Genomic DNA, 26,607 nt, shown 5'->3' on the forward strand with positions numbered 1-26,607 from the left:
AGATTACTTTGTGAGCAATGCTGCACCCACAACCGCAAATCAGATTGCACTGCTCAGACATTTTCTTTCCCTCTTGTCCCATGAGCGCACACAACAGAGCTGATCCCCAAGGGTGCTTGAAGCACAATTTTGACAGTGTTGTTGAGGATATATTGAGCATGGGTCGCCTAAAGCAGCATACTAACCTGAAGAAAGCATGCATGCTGACAAACTCACTCACCTCCCCGTAAGATTTAAGCACTAATTCATGAGGATGAGCTGATATAATGGCCTGATAACCACAAAGTGCATGAGGTTAATAGTCGGACTAAAAGGACGCAGTTTGCGTGGTGATTGTTTACTGTAATACGTTGTTTTCAATATGCAAGGGAAAGCCAAGCAGAGCAGATGTCTCCCTGTAGTCCATCAAGCTCACCGGCTGTTTGTTAGTCCTGGAGGACTTGCTCGGGGTGGAACAAACACCTCCACTGGGGAGGATGATGAAGGATATCAGGTAGCTCACAATCTGTCATCATCTAACTCTAAAAGCTCAGCAGCAATGGAGGGGCAACAAAAATGGAGCTTTTAGCAGACACTTACTGCCAAATTCCAATTGAACCAGAAACCAAAAGGATATTTGAGGATCAGTAATGTTTGAACTTCCCCTCTATCTGCCTCTCTCTCTCTTTCTCTCTCTCAAATTCATTCAAGGCATTTTCTCCCTCCGGGCTTTCCTCACATGGCCACTTCACGTGGGAGTGTATCAGAGTCTTTCTATGACTGCATTAACTTTGGCCTTCAGAAAGAGCTCTCTCTCTCTCTCTCTCTAGAAAAAAAAGGAAAAAAAGACAAAAAGGCTTCGCCTGCAGACCATTTAATCATAAGCTGTAGCCCACTTTGGTATGTGAAGTGCACTTGCCAATGAGATGCTGCACGGTGTGATGGAAAACCTCTCTGCTACAGCGATTCAGCATGCTGTTGATTCCTAATCAATCTTTATTTTCAGTAATTCAAAAGAACACGCGGCACTGACGTTGTACGAGTCAGATCTCCCCGAATATGCAGAATTTTCTGCAGCCCGATGTGGAGATTTTCTCAAACTTCTATTTTTGATTTATTAATAACGCTAGCTGGAATTAGATGAGCAATAACTGGCAGTTTCTGTGCTAATAAGGAGAGCTTGCTCAGCACGAGGAATAACAAAGAACTATAAGCACGAGCCACGGGGCATGTCAACAGGGAGCAGAGGTGGGGGAAAAACAATCTGTCAGTGCGTCAGAGCATCCATCACTCCATCACCACTGATTGCAGTGAGAGGCGTGATGGGGCACAGCCGGCTGACTTTCTCTCAAACAGCCGCTCCTGAACTTTATCATGCTGAGAACTCCAACACAGATCGGCTATTTGCGAGGGATCCCACAGATTAATGAACGGATGGATGAATTTCCACATGTGAGAAATGAGATTCAACTGTTACATTTTATGTGACGCCCTGAAGGTCCCCCAAGGTCCCTCGATTCAGCAATCACTGCTCGAGACGTCCTTGCTCTGCCTGCTTTTTTTTTTTTTTTTTTTTTTTTTTGTTAAAGAGGTGATTTAGCTCCTAAACTACCCATATAGGTCACACTGATGCTCTGATTGTACAATCTCTCTCTCCGTGGGGGAGATAAAGTGGGGTGGAAAAAAAAAACTTTTATTCATTCCAGACTTGCAATCGATGGGACTTGTCTGTGAAGTGGATCAATAATGCCTCCCTTTGAAATCATCAATCACATCAGTGGTGAATTTAAAAAGCGTAATTAGGAACAGCGTTCTTAAACATCCTGTATTGACGTCTTCTTTGGTATGGAGAAAGACACCATTCTGCATCATTAACTTTGTATTATTGCCTGATGGAGCCTGCTGCTGCTACTTCCCCACCTGCTGAACTCGGAGCGCTCTGTGTGATTGGGCTTTCAGACCAAATTCTCCCTTCTTTCACTTGCTGATGGGGGGAAGTGAAGCTTGCAGGCCTAAATTGGCTGAAGTATTGTAATAAGCCCGGTCCATACTGGAGCTCAGGCCGCGGCTTCACAAAGCTTTGTATCAGAAATGTTTACGGGACTGAGCACGTGTAATTTTCTCTGTAATAATCTTATCTGATTACTTTTGCGGAGGCTCCAACGTGACAAGACATTACATAGCCGTGAGCACACATTCTTAAGCTTCCACAACTGGCCACGGTCTTCAGTGTTGTCGGTCTGTCTCTCTCTTGTAATAAAAATGGTATCAATACTGCAGAGAGGGCAGGTGGGCGATTGTAATGGAGTAATTTATTTTAGTTGTCACAGAAAAATAAGTCTTTGATTAGGGAGCTATACACATCAGGCTGCACAAATAGAACCTTTCATCAAATCACAAAGCATGTGACACTATTGACCAGGAGTCCTCTATCTGGGTTTTTATCTTCCCCAACAAGATTCATAATACAATATGTGAGCAGCACAATGAGGCAAAATGCAAGCAGAATATAGCATAATATAGCTCATGCTCAAGGCAAGTCATGTGCCATTCTTCCAGATGAGTAGGAAATTTTGGTCAGAGATGCGCACAAACAAGCTTAGAGGTAAATGAGCAATATTCAATATTCAAGGTTAGAATACTGATTATTGAAGTTAAATGGCAGGTCAAAACATCCTCACCTCAAGGCTGCTCACTCGTTTTCTTTTCATGAAGTTTTCCGGATTATGCTTTAAATTCATAAATGAATTTCAAGACATCTAGGAGGGAATATACAAATGGGTGACTGAACTTTACTTGAGCTACATGTCCAAAAATATGAAGCATAACACCTATACACCTTGTATATACCTATACATGTACTGACGTGAAAATATATACATTGATGAGTATGAAATCATGCCACAGTACTTAATGTCACTGGGTCTCAACCCTGACTGACAGCTGCTCTTCACAGCAATCCCTGAAAACATTTGTGCTGCCTTAAAAACATTTGATTCAGCTTTTAGTCTCCGTCATGTTCAGATGCTTACAGCATTGCAAACTAGAGACCTGTATCAGATTAAAGGGAAAAAATACCTTCAATACAATTTCAGTGGACTGATGCATTGTTTCACCGAGTTTCTGCACTCTCTCAAGCTTACATTTTATTCCACTCTGACACCTCTTTCATATACTGAGTTGCGTTAATGTTAACAGGTATGTGTTTAATTCTGTTTGATTTTGCTTTAGTGAATTTTAGATCATTTGCTTAATTATTGAATTGAATTATTACTTGTTTTTTAAATTTTGATTTGTACCCATTATACTTTATTGTATTTACTTTGCTTTTAGATTAGTTTGGACTTTACAGGGAATTTTGTTTGTTTTTGTTTATGTCGTATTTTATTTTGCCATACACTATTCTGATTATTTAAGCTATTTTGACATAGGTTGTGTTTAAGTTTTCCAACTGCTGTAACAAAAGAATTTCCAATTTTCTGTGATGAATAAATTATAAATCCAACTCCGATGAATGCTGTCTCATTTCACTCTGTACTGTACCACTGTACATGGTTGAAATGATAATAAAAGCCACTTGACTTGACTTGACTTGAATGCCATAGCACATGATTTACACCATTTTCACACTCCTGAAACCATTCAGTAAACGCGTGTACCCTTTAGATAGGAGCACTGTCATATATGTAAGTCCATAATATGTTTCATACCTTACCACAGCTGATGAAGCTGCTGTTATTTTGTCTACAAAGCTCGTTAACCAAATCTAATTAGACTGAAGAAAAATAGACAGCTAAAGGCTAATATTTATTTACTGGCCTATGTAGGAACTATTTTAATGTATTTCACTAATTTCACGTCTAAATATTCAGCCGTCCAATCGCGCTTCAAGTTCACTGTCCCTTTAAACCACTCGGGCGTCCTGCGCAGCGCACGGCGCAGTCTGGAACGGTCCCAGCTACAGCGCATGCGCCAGAAGTTGCTGCCGCAGACAGCAGCAACAGCAGTGATTCGGCAGCACAGGGCAACGGGAGAAAATCTGTCCGTTTTAAACCATGGCGACGTACTAAACGATGCCTTTCGCAGAGGTAAACGGAGAGTAAGTAGTTGTATCTTTATAACACGCCTGCTGTCCGACACCGTGTGACGTCCTCTGAGAGTGTGGCGTAAATATTAGGAAAGGTTGAGAAGGCAACAATGGGACTGTGTATGTTTCAGACTGGCTGGCTAGGTTAGCTAGCCAGGAGCCTGGGCAGTCAGCTGGCACGCTGACTGGTAACATACAGGTTTATAGCAACTGTACTGCTCTCCTGCATTGGCCCTGTATCTACTGTAAAGCTCCCATCAAAGGCTTAAATCTCTCTGATACTCAACTATGTTTTAGTTAGAGGGAAAAGCCATAAATTCTCGGTTAGAGCTGATGATAACTGTACAAACTGGGCTTATGTTGTGTTGTGTTCAGCTGGTTAGCTAGTTTATATTGTGCAATGTGACAGCCACCAGTGCGGATTAAGCTGAGCTGTATTTGCCTGCTAAAGTATCATCGTCATCATCATCACACTCGTATGTTCACAGATTAAAAATGTCATCAACAATGATGCAGGTAGTTTTGCGCCTCATCTCAAGCTAAATCGTAAGTGGTTCTCCAATAAGAAGCCAGTTGCGGATGAAAGTTACAAGTTAGGTTATTTTATACTGCTTGCTACCTTCAAAGTTGTCTACCCCTGGCTAGTGTCCGATATAATCATGAAAGCGTGCAACCATTTGCCAAGATTTAGAGTCTCGGCCGTCTCCACTCGACTGTACAGATGCTGTGCGCCCTCCTTGCTCTCCAGGCGCGTCTGCAAATGGCACCTCTTAAACATAACGCCACGGGGAAGTGTTTCCACCTGCAAAAGCAAGTGTTAAAGGTGATAACAAAAGGTTGACGTCACCGAGCTCATCCTGATCCTGCCGCACAACCTCGACCGCTGAGGAGGTGGAGAAGGAGGAGGAGGAGTGCAGGAGTAGTTTCAGAGGACGAGAACAGCTTCTGTTTTTAATGCTAGGACGTCTAATGGTTCGTGTCTGGAAGGAAAAGGTCTATCTCTGATCAAATTTCGGGTATCCTAAGGGCGCACTTAACTAATGGGATCATATCGACGTTTCTCCCCCTCCGAGCCCAATCTTTACACGGCGGAATGTTAATGTTGTCACAGCCTGTCCGTGTTGTCTTTGGCTGCTCTGCTTTTATTGCTGTAATCGGTCTGTAATGTCATGGAGCTTGTGACGGATTTGATTAAAAGGCAACTCTTCTGTTCTATGACTGACCGGACTATGGAAGTTATCTGCTTTGTGCTTCACATGGTAAGATGATAAAACTGTGAAATATCCAGCGATTTAAAAAAATAAACTAATAAAAGTGTTTTGTCTACATTTGCATGCCCCTTTGAAATAAAAATGTATGTGTGTGTATATATATATATATATATATATATATATATATATATATATATATATATATATATATATATATATATAAAAATAATAATCTGTCGTTATGTAAAAAAGCCTTTTATCTCTTCTTTACCACGACAAAGGTGGGACTGTCTAGTCTATAGCAACGAGGGAAGGATGTGCTCTGTGATATCCAGCACTTACTCAAACAAGAGCCTCACATTACTTGCCCAGAAGTGCAGTTTTGCAATGTAGCTTTCTTCCTCTATATTTTCCAAAGAGCGGATAATTAAATTTCAGACCTTGTTGTCGGGGAAACTCGGGGGGCACGGGGGGTGTCCCTAGAACTGTATTTTTTATTTTATTTTTATTTTTTTTGGCAATTATCGTGTAGCAGGAACCCTCTTTGCATTGGGATGCTATGTTTCCCAGCACAATGAAGCTTAATTGGGGCTCAACAGCAAATTAATATAAGGCCTCTGCCCATCTGTAAAATGCAGTTCACCTCTAATGACAGCAGTTATGTCAGTGAATATATCTCTGTGTGTGTGCCACTGGGTATGTGGTTGCTTCTATTTAGGTCTCAAAATGACGTGTTTGCTCTTAGTTATAGAGGCTGCAGATAAGTCTGGATGTCATGAGCGCATGGTTCATTCGTTCATGTCACGCTGGTCAGCTCTGTAGAAAATTACAGCGTTCCAGCAAATTGAAATACCACTTGAATGTATGTGTTAATTAGATCTCTGCATGCCTTTTCAAAAGTGTCTCTCCTCCTCTGCCCATGAGTCATGTGCTGACTCTTTGACCTGTCACCACAAATCCTGAGTCTTTGCTGAGGGCAAACTGAAAGAAAAGCAAAGTTTTTTTTCCCCCTTTTTTTTTTTTCACCTTCCCAGCCAGCCACTGACAAATTTGAACATATTGATCTACACTAAGGGCAGAGGAGGGCAATTTCCTCTAAAGTACTTGTGCAGCATCTTGGCTGCTATTGCCTCTGTTTGTTGTGGCCCGCAGGTGACGTAAAACTATGGCATGGGGGGGAAAAACGCTACATATTGTAGAGAACACACATGATTAGAGGGTTTAGAATAAGTCGAGTGTGATTGTAATGCACGCCTACGCAGTTTTCCAGACGCTATTCTTACACGTTGTTCTTGCAAACACATGGCAAAGCAGATATTAGTGAGTGATGACTAGCTTCACAAGGTTCAAACCAATCATTGTGAGCACCTTACACTGAAGCCCAGATGGTTTTGTGTTGCAGAAGGTTCTCCATTCGACAGCCAAACTGTCTGATTCCCAACATTAGGCTTGTTTCAGACAGCAGTAATAAGAGGATAACATCAAAGCTCTGCTTTATTTCTGAGAGACTTCAGAGCAAGACTATGAATAACAGATCACAAGGTACAAAGAGTGAACCAGAGAACTTAGGCAGCTTTTATGTTTCAGCTGTTGTTGGGATTCACGGGGAGCTCATTAAAACACATTGATGAGGAAGAGTCCCGATCCTCTGATTGTTGACTGTGAAATTGCTCAGCTAACCAACATATTTTTGATGCAATGATTTTTCTGTGCCGGAATGAGCCTCTTGGCTGATGCTCATTCAAAGCCAGTGATTTGATGTAGCATTTTAGAGACTGTACTTGAAATGGAAATGTGTAACCGTGTGCTCTTCCCCCAGTGCAATACATGTGTACCTTTCTTTTTTTTCTTTTCCTGCAGGGTCCTGTGTATGTTTAATCGCTCACAGGTGTTGTCAGTGAATTTTATGCCCAGCATATTTTCTATTTTCCACACCTGATCATTTTAGATGAGAATGATTTGTTGACTAGTTCCATTTGCTAAATGAGGCTGCCCCTCTACCCAGGTGCCAGGCAGAAGGACTGAGATTTCCTAGGTACCATTGATCTTTCCGCCAGCTCCACCTTTCAGTCCTCCCATCACCAGGGCAGCTGTCAGCCCACACTCACCCACTCAGCCACCCACCACTTGGAGAAACTCTCTCTGAGGCCACCCAATGTCTTCTCAGCTGAATGAGTCTGGTTTCAGACAGTGAACAGATGTTTGGTAGCCTCTGTGAGAAAGTCAGGAGACTCAGTATGTGGGTGAAACGCAGGTCAGACTCAGCATAGAGAACTGCAGCCACATGATACATCCAGATCAAGTGTTTACAACATGATGGGCAACTTCTGGATATCTCTGAGAAAAGAGACTCAACTGCAGGACTGAGGCTGTGGGTCAGCTGTTTGCATGGTATTCAGTTTGGTTCATGTGGGTGCTTTTATTTTGTGCAGTGACCGCAGGCAGTAGCCTTCATATGAAGATACAGTTTGTTTCTTTGTTTGCTGCATTTTTGTGCATAGATTTGCATGCTAGCTGGCAGGTCCAATTAGGGTAACAAAAAAAAGAAAAGAAAAATAAAGCCCCACTCTTGCTTGGTAGTTTGCATAATCAGCAAAGCCGAGCCCTTAAGCCAGGGAGTGATGTTACAAACACAAGGAGCAAAGGGCTTTCTGAAACTGTTATGTCTTCAGCTTGAGGGTAATCATGGACAAATCTCTAAGCCTCACAGTGCCATTCACAGCAATAACAACAGTTAGTGCAGTAGGACGAACAGGGCTAGGTCTAGGAGAGCATCTGTGTGATCAGGCTTGTCAGAGGCATTGCAGATGACGGGGTTGTTTATCCACCTCCATCTTCACAGGAACAGCAGAAGAGCAGGGCAGATACTGTTATCTGTTTATGGCACAAGAGAAGGGCATCTCAGTTGGATCACTGACCCTCCACGGGCACTCTCCGCCTCCTAGTACCAAGCGCTGTCTAATAAGAGGTCGCCAGACGAGTCCCATATCACTCTTAAGTGATCCTAATAGATGCCATTAGCATGTCCACGGTTATTGCTGCAGTTTTCCACTGACCATGCCAACTGTACATGTCAGGGCATCATTATCCACCGACAGGGAGGCTCAGAGTCTGACCCAAGTCTGTGGGGTCAGAAAGAATGCCACAACAAAGCAGCAGTGAAGCTGTAGAGGATATCAAGTGGTGGGGATATAGGGGAGAGTGAGCTCAAAGTGTCATAGTTGGCACAGACATTAGATAAAGCTTAGCTACAAGAGGATTAGAGAGGGAGGAGATGTAAAATGCTCTCGGCTAATTGGGCTTTATTTTTAATATTTCAGAGGGTTCATTAGACACTAAATTGGTGAAGTATTTCAGCTCTGTCTGTTGCCTGAGAGCCTTTTTCGGGACAAGCTTTACAACCTGAATAATGGCATAATTTTTGTTAAGGCCTGGTCATTGAAAATAGCACACTGGTATATTAAAATTCTCCCTTTTCCCCCTCCTGTTACAAGGTTAGATTTCATCTTTTTTTGCCCAAATACAAGCTTAGTTCCAGGCCTACATCTGGGTCAGTGCATTCTGACTTCATCTGCTTGACTTTTTTTGTTTTTTCCTCTATGTAATCTTGAGCAGGTCACAGTTGCCTGAAGGATATACTTTAGGGTATCATACAGTTGTCTTTCAAACTGACAAAGCAGTGAATGACTTTGACAGTGGCTATGGGGCTCAGAGGCTTGGTCTGGGTGTTAAGCTCTGTGCTCGAAAGGGACGTAGGCTGTGCTGAGAGAGCTGTCGAGGAGAGCGGTCAGTGCACAGCGCTTTGCCATGACCCTCCACAGCTTATCATCAGTTACACCACTTCTCCGGGCCTCAGTGTGTGGGTGTGTTTTTTCTGTGTCCGTGCAGCGTGCTGGAGACAGAGTGGTGCTTAGAATGGGGTCCTTTATAACCTCCTAACCCTCTGGTCCTGTTTGCTTCCATTGTTGGCCACAGTGAATGGTATCTCCGTGCCTTGAAAAGTAACCAGATGACATTCTTCCTGTTGTTCAAAAGGGCCTGGGGTTCCGTTGTAAAAAGCATCTGAAAGGATAGGCTAAGACTGTGACCTTCAGAGGCTAATCTCTGGCATGTCATTCAGTGCCTATTTGAAGCAAATGCAGACCTTTCTCCCTGGTAGCAACGCACCAGTTCAAACAAAGAAATTCCTTATCAGTTTTCAACACTTAGACTTTTAAAAACAGTCAAGATAGTTTTGGGTTTTTTTTTCCTTCTCCATAAAGGAACCAGAGGATGTTTTGTAGCAGCTGAAGTGAATCGTTATTCCAGACAGGCAGTGTGTCTGACACCTACATTGTCCAAACAGTCTCTTCAGCCTGTGACTGAGCCCTCTGTACACAGACCTGTGGCATCAGCAGCCCCTCTGTACTGAATGCTGAAATACCGCTGCTGCTGTGAAAGCAATGGGGATGAAATGCACTTAGTGAGACAGTAAACATCGGTGAGCTCTCAAACTATCTTACGTTGTTTATGTCTCCTCCTCTCCGGTGTATTTGCTGTGTTCAGCTGGCTGAGTTTCCTGGAATGTGCAGAGATGCGGTTGTCGCTCTGTAGGGGGATGTTGGCTTTAATCACAGTTCATAGTTCAACTCTGTAGTTGGACTCAACTGAGCAGCAATCAGACAAGAGTCACATTATTCTTCTGAACTGGAAGACCACACTTGATGTAGCTGTTTTATTATGAAGTTTGCTCTTTGCTCAACAGATTCAGATCATTTTTCCCCTCTTGTATATGAAGAGTTTGAAAAATGAGCTATTTAAACTTTGAACCACAACTATTGCATTTCTGACAACACTTGAAAGGGAGCAGCCTTCACAGCATAATACGGTACTGCTATTTAGTTGTAAAGTTTTACTTTTCATGACTCGCTCTTTAACAGATGCTTTTAGTCCACACCTAATGAGACTTTACCATTCATCTATTCAAGGGGATTTGCTTTTCAGCAAATTCACTTTAGCGGCATTGAGCTGTCTTTGTGCTTGTCTAAAAGATCTCTGAGAGCAGGCCTCCCATTGCAATGTTTCGTCTGTGCTTCATGTGTACCACCTGTATGGGGTTAAGACTAGGGTCAGACCTCTTGCAGAAGTCCATTGTCTGGGTTCCCGTTTTAAGCTGGATTGTGCTAAGGACTGACAAAAGGAAAAAGCTGTCAGGTTTATAGGGCCTCTTTCGTCAGGCATCTTTCAACAATAAATGATTGGCATATCTCCTGCCATTTCCCCCTTTTGTTTGCGGCCATTGAGTTTGAGAGCAAATAATGAAATTGACCATTACGTGCGATTTGTTTGCATCCCCTGCCCGCGTCCCTGAGCACATGCGCACACATAAAAAAAGCGAGGTTGTTTACAAAGGAAGCATTGGATTAGAAAAGGAAAATGCCAACTTTTATCATGCCACTGCACAAGCATTTTGCATTAGTCAGAAAATATCCCCTGAAGTAGTGTAACATCCGCAGAATGTGATTGAGATAGAGGGGGGAGACAGGGTGGGAGCAAAGGAAGAAGGGTGGGCCACAATTTGAAAGGCATACTTGAAAGTACTTGCAGTAAAGAGTCCTGAGGCAGGTCATGTTGCTGTGTGACAGAAAAGCATTCGTCTTGCTGTGTATCTGACGTCCCAGGGTCTCATTGCGAGGGCTTGCCTTCTCTGCGTGTCAGCTTTCTGTAATTAATAGCCAGTAGCCCGCTTACCCCATCAAGGGACCAGGTGCTGCTTAGATCTGCTCTGGCATGGAAAGACGGCAGATAAGCTGGTCGTGGGTTTTACAGTTATCAGGATAAAACCCACAGATGTCACCAGCCTCTCTATATAACTCAGTTGATTGTGTACATATAAACACAGTTGTAGACCTCAAACAAAGGGATGAATTTTAGTGGTTCACCGCTGATGGACGGCTTGTTGGTAAAGGATGCGGTTCATTTAGTCTATTTTGTGTCAAGCACCATTGTGCTCATGTCCTGTGCTGTTTAGCAGGACTTGCGGCCCTGACAGATTGCCATCCCGATGGGGAGATTTACCCAGCCAGCACTGCCAATGGCACTGACACCATCATTAGACTTTGATCAGCTGCATTCTGCAAGGGGAAGAAGAGAGAGTAATATTCTTGATCTAATTACTAAGAGACATTTCAGGCAGTGTAATGTGTGATTTAACCTCTTGTCAGGGGCTATAAAAGGAAGCTGGGTTAATCTTCCTGGCAACCTCTTTTCCACGCAGGGGAGAGTGCCTTTAAATTTCCTTTTCCTAGGAAGCTACTAAAGACCAGCATCCCAGTGTGGTATGCTAGCACCACTTCTCCTGGCCTTCTAGTTGACATCTCTCAAGGCGAGAGTTCTCTGACCTTTGAATGTTCGCAACAGCTGGTTTGCAGGAACTCGTGCATTTGCAGAATTGCAAGAAGAACAAAAAACCCTGTCCTTTGACTTCTGTATGCTTCCTCCAAATGGATTGTTTTGCAGCCTCCTTTGTTACTCTCCCTCGTTCTTTTGCTCCCTCTCCATCACCACCCACACACTGCAGCATGAAGAGTGCAGGGGACTTGATTGAACAAATAGATTGTAAGTGGAAACGAGGGGTTTGGGTTAATCAGTCAAACATAGTTAAACAATTCTTTGGACATGAAGGGATTAGTCTTGCCTGCGTTGAGCTCATCAGAACCAATTCTTCCCAGTGCTGGCTAGGCTTTTAGGGCCAAGGGCCATGGCCTCTCTGGCTCCATGGAGAACCACACACGCACCCCTCAGCATGCTCCATTGCCTCTGAATGCCCCACCACTCTCCTCTTCCTTTGTTACAGACTACAATTGGAATGATGGATTAGCAAATTAAATGCAGACCTTTCTATTCATGGCTATTCTCGCTTAAAGTCTCATTCACTGGATCTATCACAAACCTGCTTTAAAATGGTTACCAGGTTCACTCCATGTCTTCTAATTCCTTCACAAACATGTCTTTTACACTTAAACATTTTGTGAGAAAATGGTCCACTGACTTTTTCCCACCATAAAGGGCTCTCTGTATCTTGTTTTTACAGGATGACTTCCTGTACGCTTTCTTCCCTCTTCTTTTTTTTTTCCTCTTTTAAACTGAGTGCTGATCACACTGATAGGAAGTGGCCCTGATATGATGATGTGTTGGCAAACGCAGAGTGTACAGCTGCAGCCAGCCTGAGCCTGCTCTAAATTAACCGTGTCACTGTCTTTTCCATGTTCCTGAGAGCTGAGCACTGACCCTGTTGGCCCATTCATATTGCATTTTTTCTGATATCATGTTATTTCACAGTTTTAATTGATGAGATAAATGGATTTACTCACTCAAATATAGGTCTCTCTCATATATACACATATACATATATACCCTGATGGTAAGCGCATCATGGACAAAAGTAAAACAATGTCGGATGTGCCACGCAATGCTCAATTGGTGGGAACTAGTGCGTTAGCGCAGTTAGCTTGTTAACGTGTTGACACCGTCCAGCCTCACGCACGGGACAATCCGTGTTAACTCGTTAACGGAGATTTGCCGCGTTATGTCATTTTAACGAGATTAACGCTGACGGCACTAGCGGGAACACAACGAATATGACTGCACATTTACACCGACATCATCCTAGTGCAAAGTCAAGTGGAACCAGACAAAAACAACAAGCAGGCATGCTACAAACTTTACCCGAGTCATTTAGACAGCACATGATTCTCCTTATGGGGACCTGTGACAAAGTGGCTAGGACAGAATTCATTTGCCATTTGTCACTTGCATATATTGTTATTTTGTGTTCCGTTATCCTATAGTCTATCATAATGCTTTAATGTAAACACAGCACATGCAACCTTGGCTCTACATACTATCCCGGGTCTGTTTGTGGTAGCATTGGTTATATTCATTTCATCTGTGCAAAGGTACTTAAAGCTAAATGTCACTTCATCATTAATTGATTTGGATTCTTTCATTTGTTTATGTAGTTTGGTTATACTTACCACTGTTTGTTCCTTTGAGCAGGTCCTATGTGTAAAACAAGTATGTCGGAAGGGCCGCCCCAGTACTTCCTGATTTTATAGGATATGATGTCACTGATCATGTCAATTGGGTGTAACCAAATGAAGGGGTGTTTCTTTTGTGTAAAATTGTTTATTTCATTTAAAATAACCTAATGAAGTGAAGAGATTGACTTTTCAAACTGTTTAGTTGGGTGAATGAGTTTGTTAAGTGGAAAAATTATTTTATTCCTGTTTCTTTGTCTAGACTGTGTTATTTAGTCTACCCTGTTTTCCCAATGGTAGAGGTTAATGAGATCCAGGTGTGAGTGGAATTCTGTATAAAGCAGGTGAGATTTTGACTGACAGGTTCTTATGTTTTTGTGAAACAATTGTTGAAAGGCAACGCCAGAAAATAAAGAACACTTAAAAGAAACTTGAACAGTCTGCAGATGCTGTCTTCCTATCACTTTCCATGCTGCTTATGTTACGCTACTTCACAGAACCTGATATGTGTAATATGCTGCTGAGAATATGCCCCAGAAGAAGCGTATAGTATAGCTTTTATTTTGGAAAGAGCCATTTCTCTGTAACAAACTCTCTTTTCCAAAGATGAGTGATTTCCCGATCAGATAGATTATTTTTATTATTATTATTTTGATGTTTCAGCAACATTAAATTTAAAAGCTTTATAATTTTAATAAATGACAAATTAAAAAGGCATGAATATATATATATATATATATATATATATATATATATATATATATATTACATTACTGCCGCAAAAACATTGCCTTCCTATCTCTGCTTCCTCTGTCCCACAATTCGTCCTCCAGTGCAGTGTGGGGGGTGGATTGCTGTGCTCTGTAGAGACCCCAATTAGCAGGACAAGCATGCCTGCTGAAGGTCACTCCCAGAGCTTTGGTGTGAGAAAAAAGGAGGGCTGGGCCAGTGAGAAGTAGCTCTGACAGTGACCGGGCTGAGACTCAGCTGGACCCCAGAGTTCTCACACAACAACAACACTTTTTTAACCTTCTTAGCAGTTTGCATGATGTTAGCAAAAAGTGGCTGAGGGTTTTGCTAAAGGTCAAGTGTTCTCGGTGGATTGTCATACTATACTGCGACCATATCTGAGAGATCCATTTGTCATTAGCTCCAAAGTCCCCTACTTCATCAGCCCGTGTCTGGTGTCTGCTATCTCTGCCTGATTGATGGCTCTGTCCTTATTGCAGGGAACTGGGGTCGATGGCAAAAAATTTGCTGCTGGGTGCATTAATGCTGTGTTCAGTGGCATAGACCTTTGAGCACGCCTCATCAGTCTTGAATCATTGCACGGCCACAGGAGATCTGTATGAGCAGGCATGATGCAAGACAGGGAGAGAGGGGGAGCTAGGGACAGGAAAAGGAGTTTTAATCAGCTGGGTTAACTCTGTTACTCACATGACCCTATGTCACTGCTACAGGAGTATACTTAAATATTTTAAGCTTCAGAAGCCAATGCCAATGTTTACCAGTTTTCAATTTATTTGTCATGTTTTTGTTGTGATTTACTGATCTGTGCTAGGGGAAATGAAGAAATCTCCATCGTAAAACATTATTTAATGGCTTTAAAATATTTTTGTCTTCATTGCGAAATCTTGGAACATTTAACCAGCTTAAAATCACAGATAAATATCAACCATTTTCATGATTAATTGGCCTTTTATTTATTTATAATCTCTGTCAGAACTGTCTGAAATGGTTAGAAGGTAAGTTAAATCTGCTTCTTTTCATCACAGAAAAGAGCAAACTAATGGTTGCATGTAGCAGTTAACGGTTTCTTTTGCAGCTGAATTTTGCAATTCACTTGCAAAATAAACACATTTGTCTGTGCAAAACAGTATTAACTTCAGTATCTGGCTGTGTTCAAATTCTGAATTAAAGCTGCTCAGTGATTTAATTTAATATTCATAAAATAGTCCTGTGTTTGATTATGACATTTAGCCTGTTTGCTTTGGTATTGTAGAGATTGTTGATTGTTTGTATAATAAACCAGTACCTGTGTAGGAGTAAAAACTGTGGAGCCATGACAACACCAGTATACACCAACAGAGTGTGTGTAGGCTCACTGTCAGACAGGCAGACGGAGGGGCCCTCACAGCCTGGGAGGGCCAGATGTTCCCATGCAGACACAGAGGTGATATGTTTGCCATACTGGGCCTGTATTTGCCTGGCTCTCCACAGAGTCACCGGCTGGCTGCCCGATACCCCGAGCTGTTGTGTGCTGGGGAAAGAGCTGGGGTGGAGAGGCACGCACATAAACTCTGGAGATGAAAGAAACCTGCAAATGTCTTGTGTGTTGCCAGGGGCAAAAGAAGCACCTCTCATACAGTGCTGTCCACTGGAGAAAGAGCTGCATTTGCCTTCTTTTTTTTTTGTCCTCTCTCAGATGACCACCAGATACGAGAAGGGCTGGGTTCAGCATCGCTGGAAGGCCAGGCTGAATGTTAGAGCTGCTATGGAGGCGGCTGACCTTCCCAACCTTTAATAGACACTGGAGGGACGTAGATTAGCCTTTACTGAATACATATACAATGTTGTTTATAACAGGGAAATGGCTATCTGTTTTTGACGTGTATGACAACAGATCTGGTCGTCGCCACCAGACCTGCAACTCTTTAATCTATTTTTACCAGCTGAACAAGTGGACGGTAAAAACCTGCATTTTCTGGCTTTAAAAGCTGAAACATGTTGCAGTGTTTTCCACACATTGCCTTTTATAAACCAATAAGCAATTAAACAGCATACAACATACCAGAGTTTAAGATAAAGCGCTAGTTCACTAAAATTCTTTTAGAGGTCAGTGTTTATTAATTGCAGCATGGCCCTGAGTTATTGAAGCATCTAGATTTTTAAAATTACTGATATTCTTTCACCACTTGGTGCTCACAAGTGTTTCACAAGCCACACTTAAGACTTTAAGTTATCTAAACCAAGCATGTGAGAAATGCGACGGCATTAAATAGGAAGAATTCTGGTAAACACAGTTGTAATGGAGGGCATTAAAGCAGAATTGTTGACGTGAGTTTTCCCGCAGAGTTGGATCAGGCATACGTCTAATTAAAGTTCTTTCTTTATGTGTTTGTACTGGTGTCTATACAGCTCATATGGGAGAGAGGCCAGTTAGTATAATGGCACAGTGGATAAATCTCTCACAGCAGGCCTGTGTAACACTGGAAGCTGTTTTTGTGTGTTAAGCCCTTTTAGGATGATTTGTGAGAGTCAGCGCTTACACAGTTCTGCTAAGCAGAGCTGCTCTGACCCTGCACCCCCACTAAATCAGTTCAGCCCTTGCAAACAGGCCAGAGCTGGTTAATACTGGGTCAATAATATGGGTCTGAGTGGGACAAACACACAGAGACTTAACTTTTTTTCCCTCTCTTAAACACAGCATACATGTCAATAATAAGGCAGTGGATATACAGAGGAGGTCATTATTCCTACAGGGGGAAGTCACTAGTGCATATGTACGTGTGTGTATGTCGTTTTCTTTACATGTTGTGTATGTGTATGTGAGAGAGAGAGAGAGAGCAGGAGAGAGTGAGAGCTGGGTGAACAGCTGCATTGATTTGGTTTTGTTTGCTGTCTACTCAGAGCAGAAATGTAAGCCGTGGGAACACCTGGAGAGTGGGGAAAATGGGAGAAGAGGTGGTGGTGGTGTCAGCTCTGCCCCTGGCTCTGTACCAAGCATACATGGATGCACAAACGCACACACACACACACCTCACATGTGTGAGGGCAGCCTGGGATCCCAATCAGCAGCACTTAACAAAGCTTTCCTCTTTCTGCCTTTAATCGCAGGCTCAATTTGTCACTGGGGTGTCCAATTTCTGATAAGCGCTTTGACTGAGAGAGGAGAGTGGGGAAGAACACAAAATGGATGCACCTGCTAACAAATGAAATCAAACCACTCCATCTTCATTTCCCCCCTTTTCCACCAGCTGGAACAATGCTGCCTTGCTTAGCTCTCGGCACATTAAGTTATTTCCCACTAACTGGAGTTATTTCCCCCCACTAACCAGCTAGAGGGCCTGGCTGACTTGCAGTCAAATAGGTAGCATCGCCTGATCCTTTAATGTCAAATTCTTCCACACTGACCATCCTCCTCCTGCTGGCTGAATATTGTTTAGTAGGTCCCTCCTTTTTTTTGGTTTATAGCTGTAAGATGGGAAAAGTTAAGGATGAGATGTTCCATTCTCAGATTTCTGACCATCAGAGTACTTCGTGTAGCTTTACTTGTGAGGCTAAGTATGGAAGTCAATCCTTTGAGATATTTTGAGGTAGGTATTGAGGCCAAATGGCCCAATTTCCGTGCATTTTCATTTGTGCGTGTTGGGACAAGTTCATTGTCGGGCTTGTTATTTTTGTGCATCAATATAATTGTTTTGTACACTGAGTCTAATTGCAGTATATCGCATTACTTTATCCTGCTTCTAAGACAACTGTGCAATTTGTTACAGAGCCACATACAAAGCAAGCAGCTTGAAAAAAACAGCTGCCTCAGGTCTGGTGATTTCTATCACTTGCTGCACATACCACAACAAGCACACACTCACAATACACAATACTGCATTCTACTCTAGTTAGTGTTGGTGTCTAACCATAATATTCCAGTCCGGTACCAAAGCCCACAGTGTAACATCTGACACAGCAGCATGTGACTCAGCACATTGTTGTCTGGTGTGATGTGAGGATATGTGAAGATAACACAGATGTGGTGGCACCAGTGAGGAGATGAAAAGAGCGGCGATGATAATGGTGTGTTTGTGTGAGCGCTGTATCTGGTTGTGTGATCTGATGGTTACCAGAAGGCTGGATTAGCATTGGAGTTCTTGCAGCTATGATTCTTAAACTTTTCTTCTTCTTTATTTAGGACTATTGTCAAGATGCTACAGCCTCACTCTGGTAGCACTCGTACTTCCTTTTTACATTTGCTTCCAAGCGATCAAGTCAAATGGTAATTGCAGCACCGAGCAAAGACGTGGCCAGTATTTGAACCTTATCACGAGTGACTTTTGAACAGCCTCTCAGTAATTTAAATACGTGCCAATCAGAACTCCTCTGAGCTGAATTAAAACAGTTAGGAAATCAATTCCAATCTCCAGTGTTGCTTTATGAAATCTTTGCTTTCCTCTTCTTTTACTGTATGTCAGGTCTTTTTTTCCCCTCCCTCAAGTGTTTTAAGAGTCATGTCTGAGAATAGGCTGGCTCTTTCCTCACTGAGGCATGCCCAGCTTCTGGCTGTGCTCTCGATGGATTTGCTGCAGATAAATAAATAACTAGGCTGGCACCCCTCACTTTGGTTCCCCTCTGTTTTGGCAGGCCATCCACACTGCATTTTCTATCAGGTGTAAACATGTCTGTCAAACGGCGCAGTCAGGGGCCCCAGCATTTTGGCATTCATGACGCCATGCATGCACCGCTGCCAGCACTTTCTGTCTGCCCGTCTGACCTTGGCCAGCCTTGACGTGGCTGAGCACACTTAGCTCTACCTTCCACTTTTGTAGAGCTCTTGGGGAAGCCAAGCAGGCTTAAGTGGCTGTTAGTGAAACTGACCCCAAGTTGAAGAACGGACTTTGGCTGGCTGTCCTTGCAGCAGTTATGTGGTGGATGGGTAATGACCATGACATAGCTGTGGCATACATATCCTAGCTAGACCAGGACACTTGCAGGCGGATACGTTTTCATTCTCTCATCTCGCTACCATGTCGCTGTCATCATCTCCACTGTGACGAGCTGTGGTCATCATCCAAGAGGCTACGAACTACTGATGCAAATACAAAACAGGACAAATGGGGTCAGCCTGATAAGAGAAGAGGCCTCTTACTGTCAGGGTTACTGTCCTTTTCTCAGTTTCATGGTGCACAACTTCTCTAAGAGTCTGTGTTCTCATCCTGAAACCAACCCTCCATATCTGACACCTATGCAAAGATTTAGCCAATCCAACTGTGGACTGTGCAGTATTCTAGGGGCATGCTGCCTCTCTCCGCTCCACATCCACCGTCTCACCTCGGGGAACTGTCACTCTTTCATCAGTTAGTTACTGAGCATTCATACCGTCTCCCAGTTGTTTCACAAACCCCTCCCTCCCTCTAAAGAAGAGCATCTTCAAGTAGCTGTCTTCCTCTCTCCCACAGTATTGCAGCAGTTTCCTTACTTGACAGATTTATCCCTGACACACTCTTGCAACTTGGAAACCACTACTTTACAGACTCTCAATTTGTGTGCAAGTTGAGTTTGGGTTGGCTGTCTTCTCTTCTGCTTCTTCTTCTTTCTTTTCTTTTTTCTTTTTTTTTTTTTTTTTAACCCTCTGCTCGTGATCAGAGCTATCTCCCACTCTCTCGCCCTTTCTCTTTTGGCGAGATAACACTCGGGGTTGATGAGGGGATCTCTGCTAACTGAAAAGCAAACGGCCCATCCCGAACGCCTCGGGATGTGCTGGAGTCATCAGGATCCATTGTGTGAAACTGTGAAACCAGCCTGTCATAGCCTAACACGCCCGTGTCCCTCAGCTAGCAACAGCAATCCTTCCTGCCTCTGTTGTTTGTGCAGCCTGATGGGCTAATGAAGGCCATACCAAAGTGTTATTTCTTCCCACCGTGCTCAAGAGCCAAGGCTTTTTCCCCTTTCTTTTGACAGAATACTCTGGTTTGGTATTCAAGGGTAAAAAGCTGTTCTCATCTTCCTGCTCTCTTTTTTTCTTCTTTCTTTACCTCCTATTCAGACTCAGCTTGCAAAGAAAAGTAATTTCACTCTTTCTGTCCCTGAGAGAATCAACACAGTGAAGTTGCATTGAATTCCTGCTGCAACATTTTTTTTTCTTGGCTCTATTTCAGACCCATAACCTGGGGGTAAACATGCAATTAAAATAACAGCAGCCTGCTTTCTCCACCACTCTCTTCTTCAGCTGTTAGCGCAAGCCATGTACAACATGGTGACTAGGCTCTCCTAATTGCTTTTGCTCATAATTGGTATAGAAAAACTGCTAATATAATACCAGCATCCAAACATGCTTTCTCACCTTATTTCCCCGACCTTCCCCCTCCTTCATTGTATTTCTGCACAAATATTGTAGATGTCTGCTTCTAATTAGCTTATTTTCTGTGACCCCCCCCCATTTTAATATGCTATGCAATTAGCCTGATGCTATTTCCAAATTTCTAACAAATGCAGATTATAGTTGATGGAGAGGATATTGATCAAAACAATCAGCACATAAATGCAGTCAGCTGGTCTCATTTCCTAAATGGCTTCCATCTATCCTCTTCCTCCTTCACTTCTCTGTAATCTTTTTTTTTTTCAAACTTTCAGATGGCTTTCTATTTCTCTTTCCCCAGTGAGGAATGAAAAGAAAATATAGGTCAGCTTTTATGGGAGCAATTTGACACATGACACAAGCCATGCGCATCACTTGCTCAAGTCCTGATTTGTCTTCTTGCCTTTATTTGTCTATAATGAAAGCCGCACAGTTATTCACACGCTTTATTACAGTTCTATAAGTAGCTGGTGGAGACTTGCCGAGTCACGCCCCCCCCCCCCCTAATACTTTGAGAACCCCGTAGTGTCTGTCTGCACGGGGCTGATAGTGTGAGACGCCTGGCTAAACTCCACCAAGCCAATCCCTGCTCCACAGGCCTTCCCAGCTGGCTTGGCTGGGCCTCCTTATACGCAACTGTGTTTCCACTTATAACAGGAGGGGCTTGTCTCTGTACGACAAGGACTATTAGGTGATTAGGGTAGATATTTACCTGAATGGATGGGCAGCTTGAGGGTCAAGCTCCCTGTTTAGAGTAGGCTAAACCCCCTGGTAGTTACAGGGCAATTTGGACAGCCAGCAGGCGACCGAGTCATGTGTCCAATTACATCCTGCAGAGAGGCACCTCCAACTATCGCGAGCTTGGTCCCTGTCTGGATCTGACACTCTGTCAGGTGTATTCGTGCCGCTTCTGATACAAATAGTCTGAGTGTTGGGAGGGGGGGAAAAAAAGAAAGCCTCCATGGGGGTGTGCGCCTTTGTAGAAAGTGCCACTGTTTGGCGTGTGATGTATATTTGAAGTCACTGTGGCAGTGGTGCTGAAAGGCAAGTCAGTAAACGTCAGGCTTCTGTCTGTCGGGTTTCATGTCCGCCTGCTCTGCGCTACAAAGCAGAGCGTCAGCTTGGGCATTACCATAGGCTGACCTTTGTTTCTGCACTCCCCACTGCACACTTTTCTGACATTCAGGGGCGCTGTGGGGGAGGCAGGAAGGGGGTGGCCTGTTGGGTGGTTGGGTTTTTTTGCATGTAGTGTGTTGTGTGTGTTCTTACAACAAATTAACGGACAGTTATGTGCTCGGTTTTGTTTTGTTTTCCCCAACATCATTTCACTCTGCTGCCACCGTTCTGCTTTTGAAACCCTCCTAACAAAGACACTGCTGTATTTGATATTTAGCTTTCCTCCACACCAAACCTGCCTGTTGTCAAAGAGATTGCTGTTATCTTTCTGTGAAATCTTGGCATCCTGATAAATGAGAGAGGGCTGGAAATCTTGCCTGCTGACATCAAGGCACCATGTACCTAAAATCCTTCCAAGGCCAGAGGGAAAAGAATAACATATCAACCCAATTAAAGTTAATGCATGGTTTGAGGGCAGGGATTGCAGCCATATGGCAGTCCAGGCTGTAAATCAGAAGGCACAGGAAAGGGGAGGAGGATGAGAGGAGTGGGAGCAGAGGCCAAGCAACAGAAAAGGTGACGCAGTGTCAGTGCGGCAGAACACCCCCGAAATCCTCAGATCCATCTCAGAACTGCCCCCTCCCCATGCAGCACCCTAAGGTGCAATCCCCTCAGGTGTCTGTGTAGAACTGGCAGCTTCATTAAGGCTTGTTTTTTTGTTTTGTTTTTTTTTTTTTTTTGGGGGGGGGGGGTGTCTCTACTTCTTGCTGGGAGGATTTAAATGAGCTGTCATCCTGACCTTTTTGAGCTCCTGCTTTTTAAAGCAAGTTCAGCCCCCGCCACCCCTCTACTACCACCCTAAACCCGGTACCCTTCTTTCCTCCTTTTCACCTTTCTCTCTCGCTTTGTCACTCTTTCCTCCACTTGTCTCTTCTCCCCGCAGGGGGGAAGACACTTTTAAGCCATCACCCTGCGGCAGACAGGCATGGCAAGGTTGTTATGTGGGTAATTGCCTCTCTCATAGACGCTTGTTTGTCTGCGCTCACTTGCCACCCTCCTCTGATGCCACACGGCAAACGGGGAGGGCACGGACTCTGTAGACTTAATTTGCTCCCTGACTGTTCTTCAGTGCTGATTAAGCAAGCATCTGTGGTGTTTTTGAATACAGCAGTAAGCCAAGTGGAGCATGGCTAACGTTTTCTCCCTCACTGTTACATCAAATTATTGCACAAAGTGGCAGACATTTATGGGAGCCGTAGCCATGTTTATTCATTTCTTTCCACCCGTCCCTAGCTGACTCCATTGTTTAATGTCCCCGAAATAAGGGCCTCTTTGAGGTCTGGAGGACTGCAGTATCGATCAGAGACGCACTAACTTGTCAGAGCCAGGCCTCTTGAGTGTGTTCTTTTTGGGTATACAGGAGTCATTAATTTCCTCTGCCACGGTCTGATAGTGGCAGAGAATTAAAGTGTGGGTAGCGGGGTCCAACTAGGTGACTAACATGCAAGTCGAGTAGGAGGAGGGACTGAGTCGATTTAAAGCTGCCAGTCCCTCAGGCCCAGCCTGCCCATTTTACTTCAGCTGTTTGATGTTTAATTGAAGTTGTTATTGGCATCAAATGTCACCTTACCCGATGCTCCAGGTGTGAATCAGTTTCTAATTGAAAGGTAACTATGTCTCCCTCAGCCCCGTGCCTCAGGGGACTTGCTACTGAGTTCTATTTGCCTGCACCCAGCCTCTGCATCGACAGGCACCATGTGCTGCCTTGGAGTTATGTCTGACCTCTCCCTCTCTTTTTCTCTCCACAGTGTGAGGAGAAGTGTGTGTCCCATGTTGCATTAGTGTCTGTGTGAAATGCTGGCCTGTCTGCCAGGGCCAGGTGACCTCCCCCTCCAGCTTCTCCCCCACACGCAGATGAACACTGGACTTCAGAAATGTAAGTACTGCTCTCGGGACACACATGCACACTGTTAACTACCACCACCACCACCACCACCACCACCATCATCCCACACAGCAAACCAAGCTGTTACAATCCTGCTGGCCGCCCCACATTAGATCCCCATGCCAACCCTGGCCTGGATCTCTTCTGCAGCTCTGTGTTAAAACCAGAAAGAGTGAGAGTGAGAGAGAATATTTTAGTGCTCCAGGACCATAGATCTGTCTTCAAGGGAAATTAAGATGAACCGCACCATTAATTTGCTGATGAAAGGCAAACCGACTCCCTCCCTCTCTCATCGCCCCTGAGGATCTGTCTGTCACAAGAGTGTGGTCCTGTGTGCTCACTGCAACATTGCATGTGTTTGAACATGAGCATCTCAGCTACTTTTCACCATCAGGAAGAGTCAGTTACTGTCAGACTTGCAGACAGATTGCGGCTGAGTGGTTTTGCCCCGATGATCTTGTAATGTGGGTGAATTTAAGAAGCAATCTGCTGGCCCGGTTTAACAGCAGAGTAGTCAGTGCCGGCCCGCTGAATTCAATGTGTTTGAATTTTACAACTGCTGAAAAACTTGGACACTTTTGGGTGTCAGCAGCACAAATGGAGAGTCGAAGTCAGCAAATGCCAGCGAGAGCGCAGACTTCAGAGGCTCTGACAAGTGATGATGAAGGAGAAAAATACACAAAGAAACAGTAGATTACCGTTCTTTGTTTTTAAGAGTAAATATATTCACATTTTGTTATGAATTGCACAGTTTGTCCATTTGATGCCAGGTCACAGTCATACTTGCCTTTTGTTTCATCTTCAGTTAGTTTTTTATACCCAGCAGATCAGTCACGTCTGAGACATTATGCTCAATACTTTTGGTCAGCTTTATTTACACAAAACGTCTTGGTCTCCTTTTCCTCCTGTCTCCTCCCTGAGCTCAGCTCCAGGCGTGACCCATTTCTACTGCCCTTTTTTTTTTCTTTTTCTTTTTTTTTGTAAAATGCTCCAGCTCATCAAGACTGTAATTTCAGAATCACAGTAATCAGCCAACCCCCAGGAGATCGGCAAGCGCGAGGGAGTCTGCTAAGTGCCAGCGTCTGTTGCCTCACTCAGGCAGGCTTGTGACATGGTACAGCCATCAGCCAGACTCTTTCCCTGCTCTTCCTTTATGTGACACACTAAGACAACTGGAGCTCAATTTGTTTTTTCTGCTCAGGACTGTAATCCATTTAGGTGATGGAGTGTGCTTCCCACAGCCACGGCCATTCCTAGAAGTGTAATTCCAGTCCTCTTTTTTTTTTTTTTTCTTATCATTTTCTCATAATGCTTTTCATCTGTTAGTCAAACAGGCGCCGACCCGAATGTCATGTGAACTGTATCATTTTTATCAAAGTGCCATGAAAAAAGTGAATTTGAAAAGAAATAGGCTCTCTCTGGTTTGCCTCTTTTACCACCCATAATCTATCACCTGTAGCTCACCTCCTGCATGTTAGCAGTCTTAGCAGTTGTCAGGCCTGAACCCTCGAGTAATGCTCCACCGTCTCCCTGCTGGCTGTCCACAGAGTTCACTGTCTCTCCAGAGCTTCTATCGCTTACCCAGCACAGAAGATAATTTGACAGCTTGACTCCGTGAGAGATGTGCTCGACTGCTTTTAGGTGAAATTCATAGACTGGTTGTTACTTGAAATCTTTATTCAGTGCACTGACAAGTCCTTGCAAAAAAAGAAAAAGGGGGGAAAAAAAAGCTCAGATGGGAGGTTTACATAATTAGCTCCTATTTGTTTTGCTATTCTTGAGCTCGAGCCTTTCAGCTACTCGGTGCTCCCTAATGCCGAGTCTTGTGTAACACAATCTTGTCTTTGACACTTTCCCACCACTCAATAATCACCAAGAGCTCCAAAACGCCAGGCTGGCTGTGCCCTGCCTCTCCTCCTGCGGGGGAATCTGCGCACTGGAGAGTCATTTAAAGTTACGAGCTTGCAGGCTGCTGTCAGAGGCAAGGCCAGGGCAGCTGCTCTATTTATCATCAGGGAGTGTCTGCTAACAGATGACGGCTGTGAAATGTAAAGACTGTCGGAGGAGCAGATCAGGTACGCTAAGAGACAGCGGGTCACGAAGAAAACTGCTCATCCTCCAGGCAGGATGACTCAAGTACCAGGAAGTGGCCCTTGGTCCTCACATCTCACAGGCAGAACAAACTGTGAGTACAGCTGGGCCACTTGGCTGATTCTCACATCTTAGTCCCCACTGAGATCAAAAGCAACCTTCTCTTCCTCCTCTCCTCATAATAGTTTTCATTTTCTTTGAAGGTTATGCTCTCTTCATAACTCGGCAAAAATGTAGGGAGGTCTCTTCACGTGAGAAACCAAACTCATGTCTAATTTGATGCCGAAGCTTCAGACCTAATTTCCTGCTCTTGTGTGAAAAATGCAATTTACAGCAGCATGAGCCCCTGCTCCCTGCTGCTTAAACCTTGTTCAATAAAAACAGTAGTTTGAATAAAAGAAACCCTAATTAGTGCCTGCTGACTGTGCACTTGTGTTCCAACTAGCTCGCTTGCAGTGGGATAATTAGCGCGCGGCCAGACTGCCCTCTTTCCCCTGCTCCCTCCCTGGAAACGTGCTTAGCTGGAGATCTGAGAGATGATGTGCTTGCAGCCACCAGCAGCCGCCTACAAACTTCACTCATATTCCTCATTAACCCTCCCTTGATGCTTTAAGCCCTTCAACTAATCCAGGTTCCAGGTTAAGGTTGAAATGCTAATAAGCTACACTTGCTTACTAGAACCCATAATCAACAGCTGCCAGGAGCCTTAAGCAGAAGTAAACAGCGAGAGGTCGATTTTATCCACTGTTAGTGGGGAAGCTGCTCTAAACAGTAATTTACCGATTTCATTACACATTTTACAGCGGTGCTGTTAAACCCTTTATCCTGATTTGCCTTTTTTTCCCTCCGCCCTCCCCAAAATGTCAGCCTAAGCTGTGTTAACAATGTATAATCCCTTTTCCAATTTAATGGATTGGTCACTTTCCATTGGCAGTGCTTTCTTTGCTACTTGCCTAAATCTTACAACTTAAGTATAAAACTCATTACACAAATGCCAGTGGCAAAGAAATAACACTGTAGGCAGTTACATGTCTGTGGGTTAGTATTTTTTTGTTTGTTTTAATTTTTTTCTTGCTGTAGATTTCAAT

The 26,607-nt window shown here is 43.8% G+C and overlaps 1 protein-coding gene across 1 annotated transcript in view; it reads left to right on the forward strand.

The window, feature by feature from the left end:
- The first annotated feature begins 3,943 nt into the window (after nucleotides 1–3,943).
- The window catches only part of fam222ba (family with sequence similarity 222 member Ba), a 29,362-nt gene continuing 6,698 nt past the window's right edge, over nucleotides 3,944–26,607 (forward strand). Inside the window, exons 1-2 of the mRNA XM_080866781.1 lie at nucleotides 3,944–4,078; nucleotides 23,292–23,419. Of these exons, the coding sequence (XP_080722907.1) occupies nucleotides 23,338–23,419 (82 nt within the window). The 5' untranslated portion in view covers nucleotides 3,944–4,078; nucleotides 23,292–23,337. The remainder of the gene's footprint in view (nucleotides 4,079–23,291; nucleotides 23,420–26,607) is intronic.

The sequence above is a fragment of the Rhamphochromis sp. 'chilingali' genome (genome assembly GCF_963969265.1).
Source record: "Rhamphochromis sp. 'chilingali' genome assembly, chromosome: 19".
In the NCBI taxonomy this organism is placed as follows: Eukaryota; Metazoa; Chordata; class Actinopteri; order Cichliformes; family Cichlidae; genus Rhamphochromis; species Rhamphochromis sp. 'chilingali'.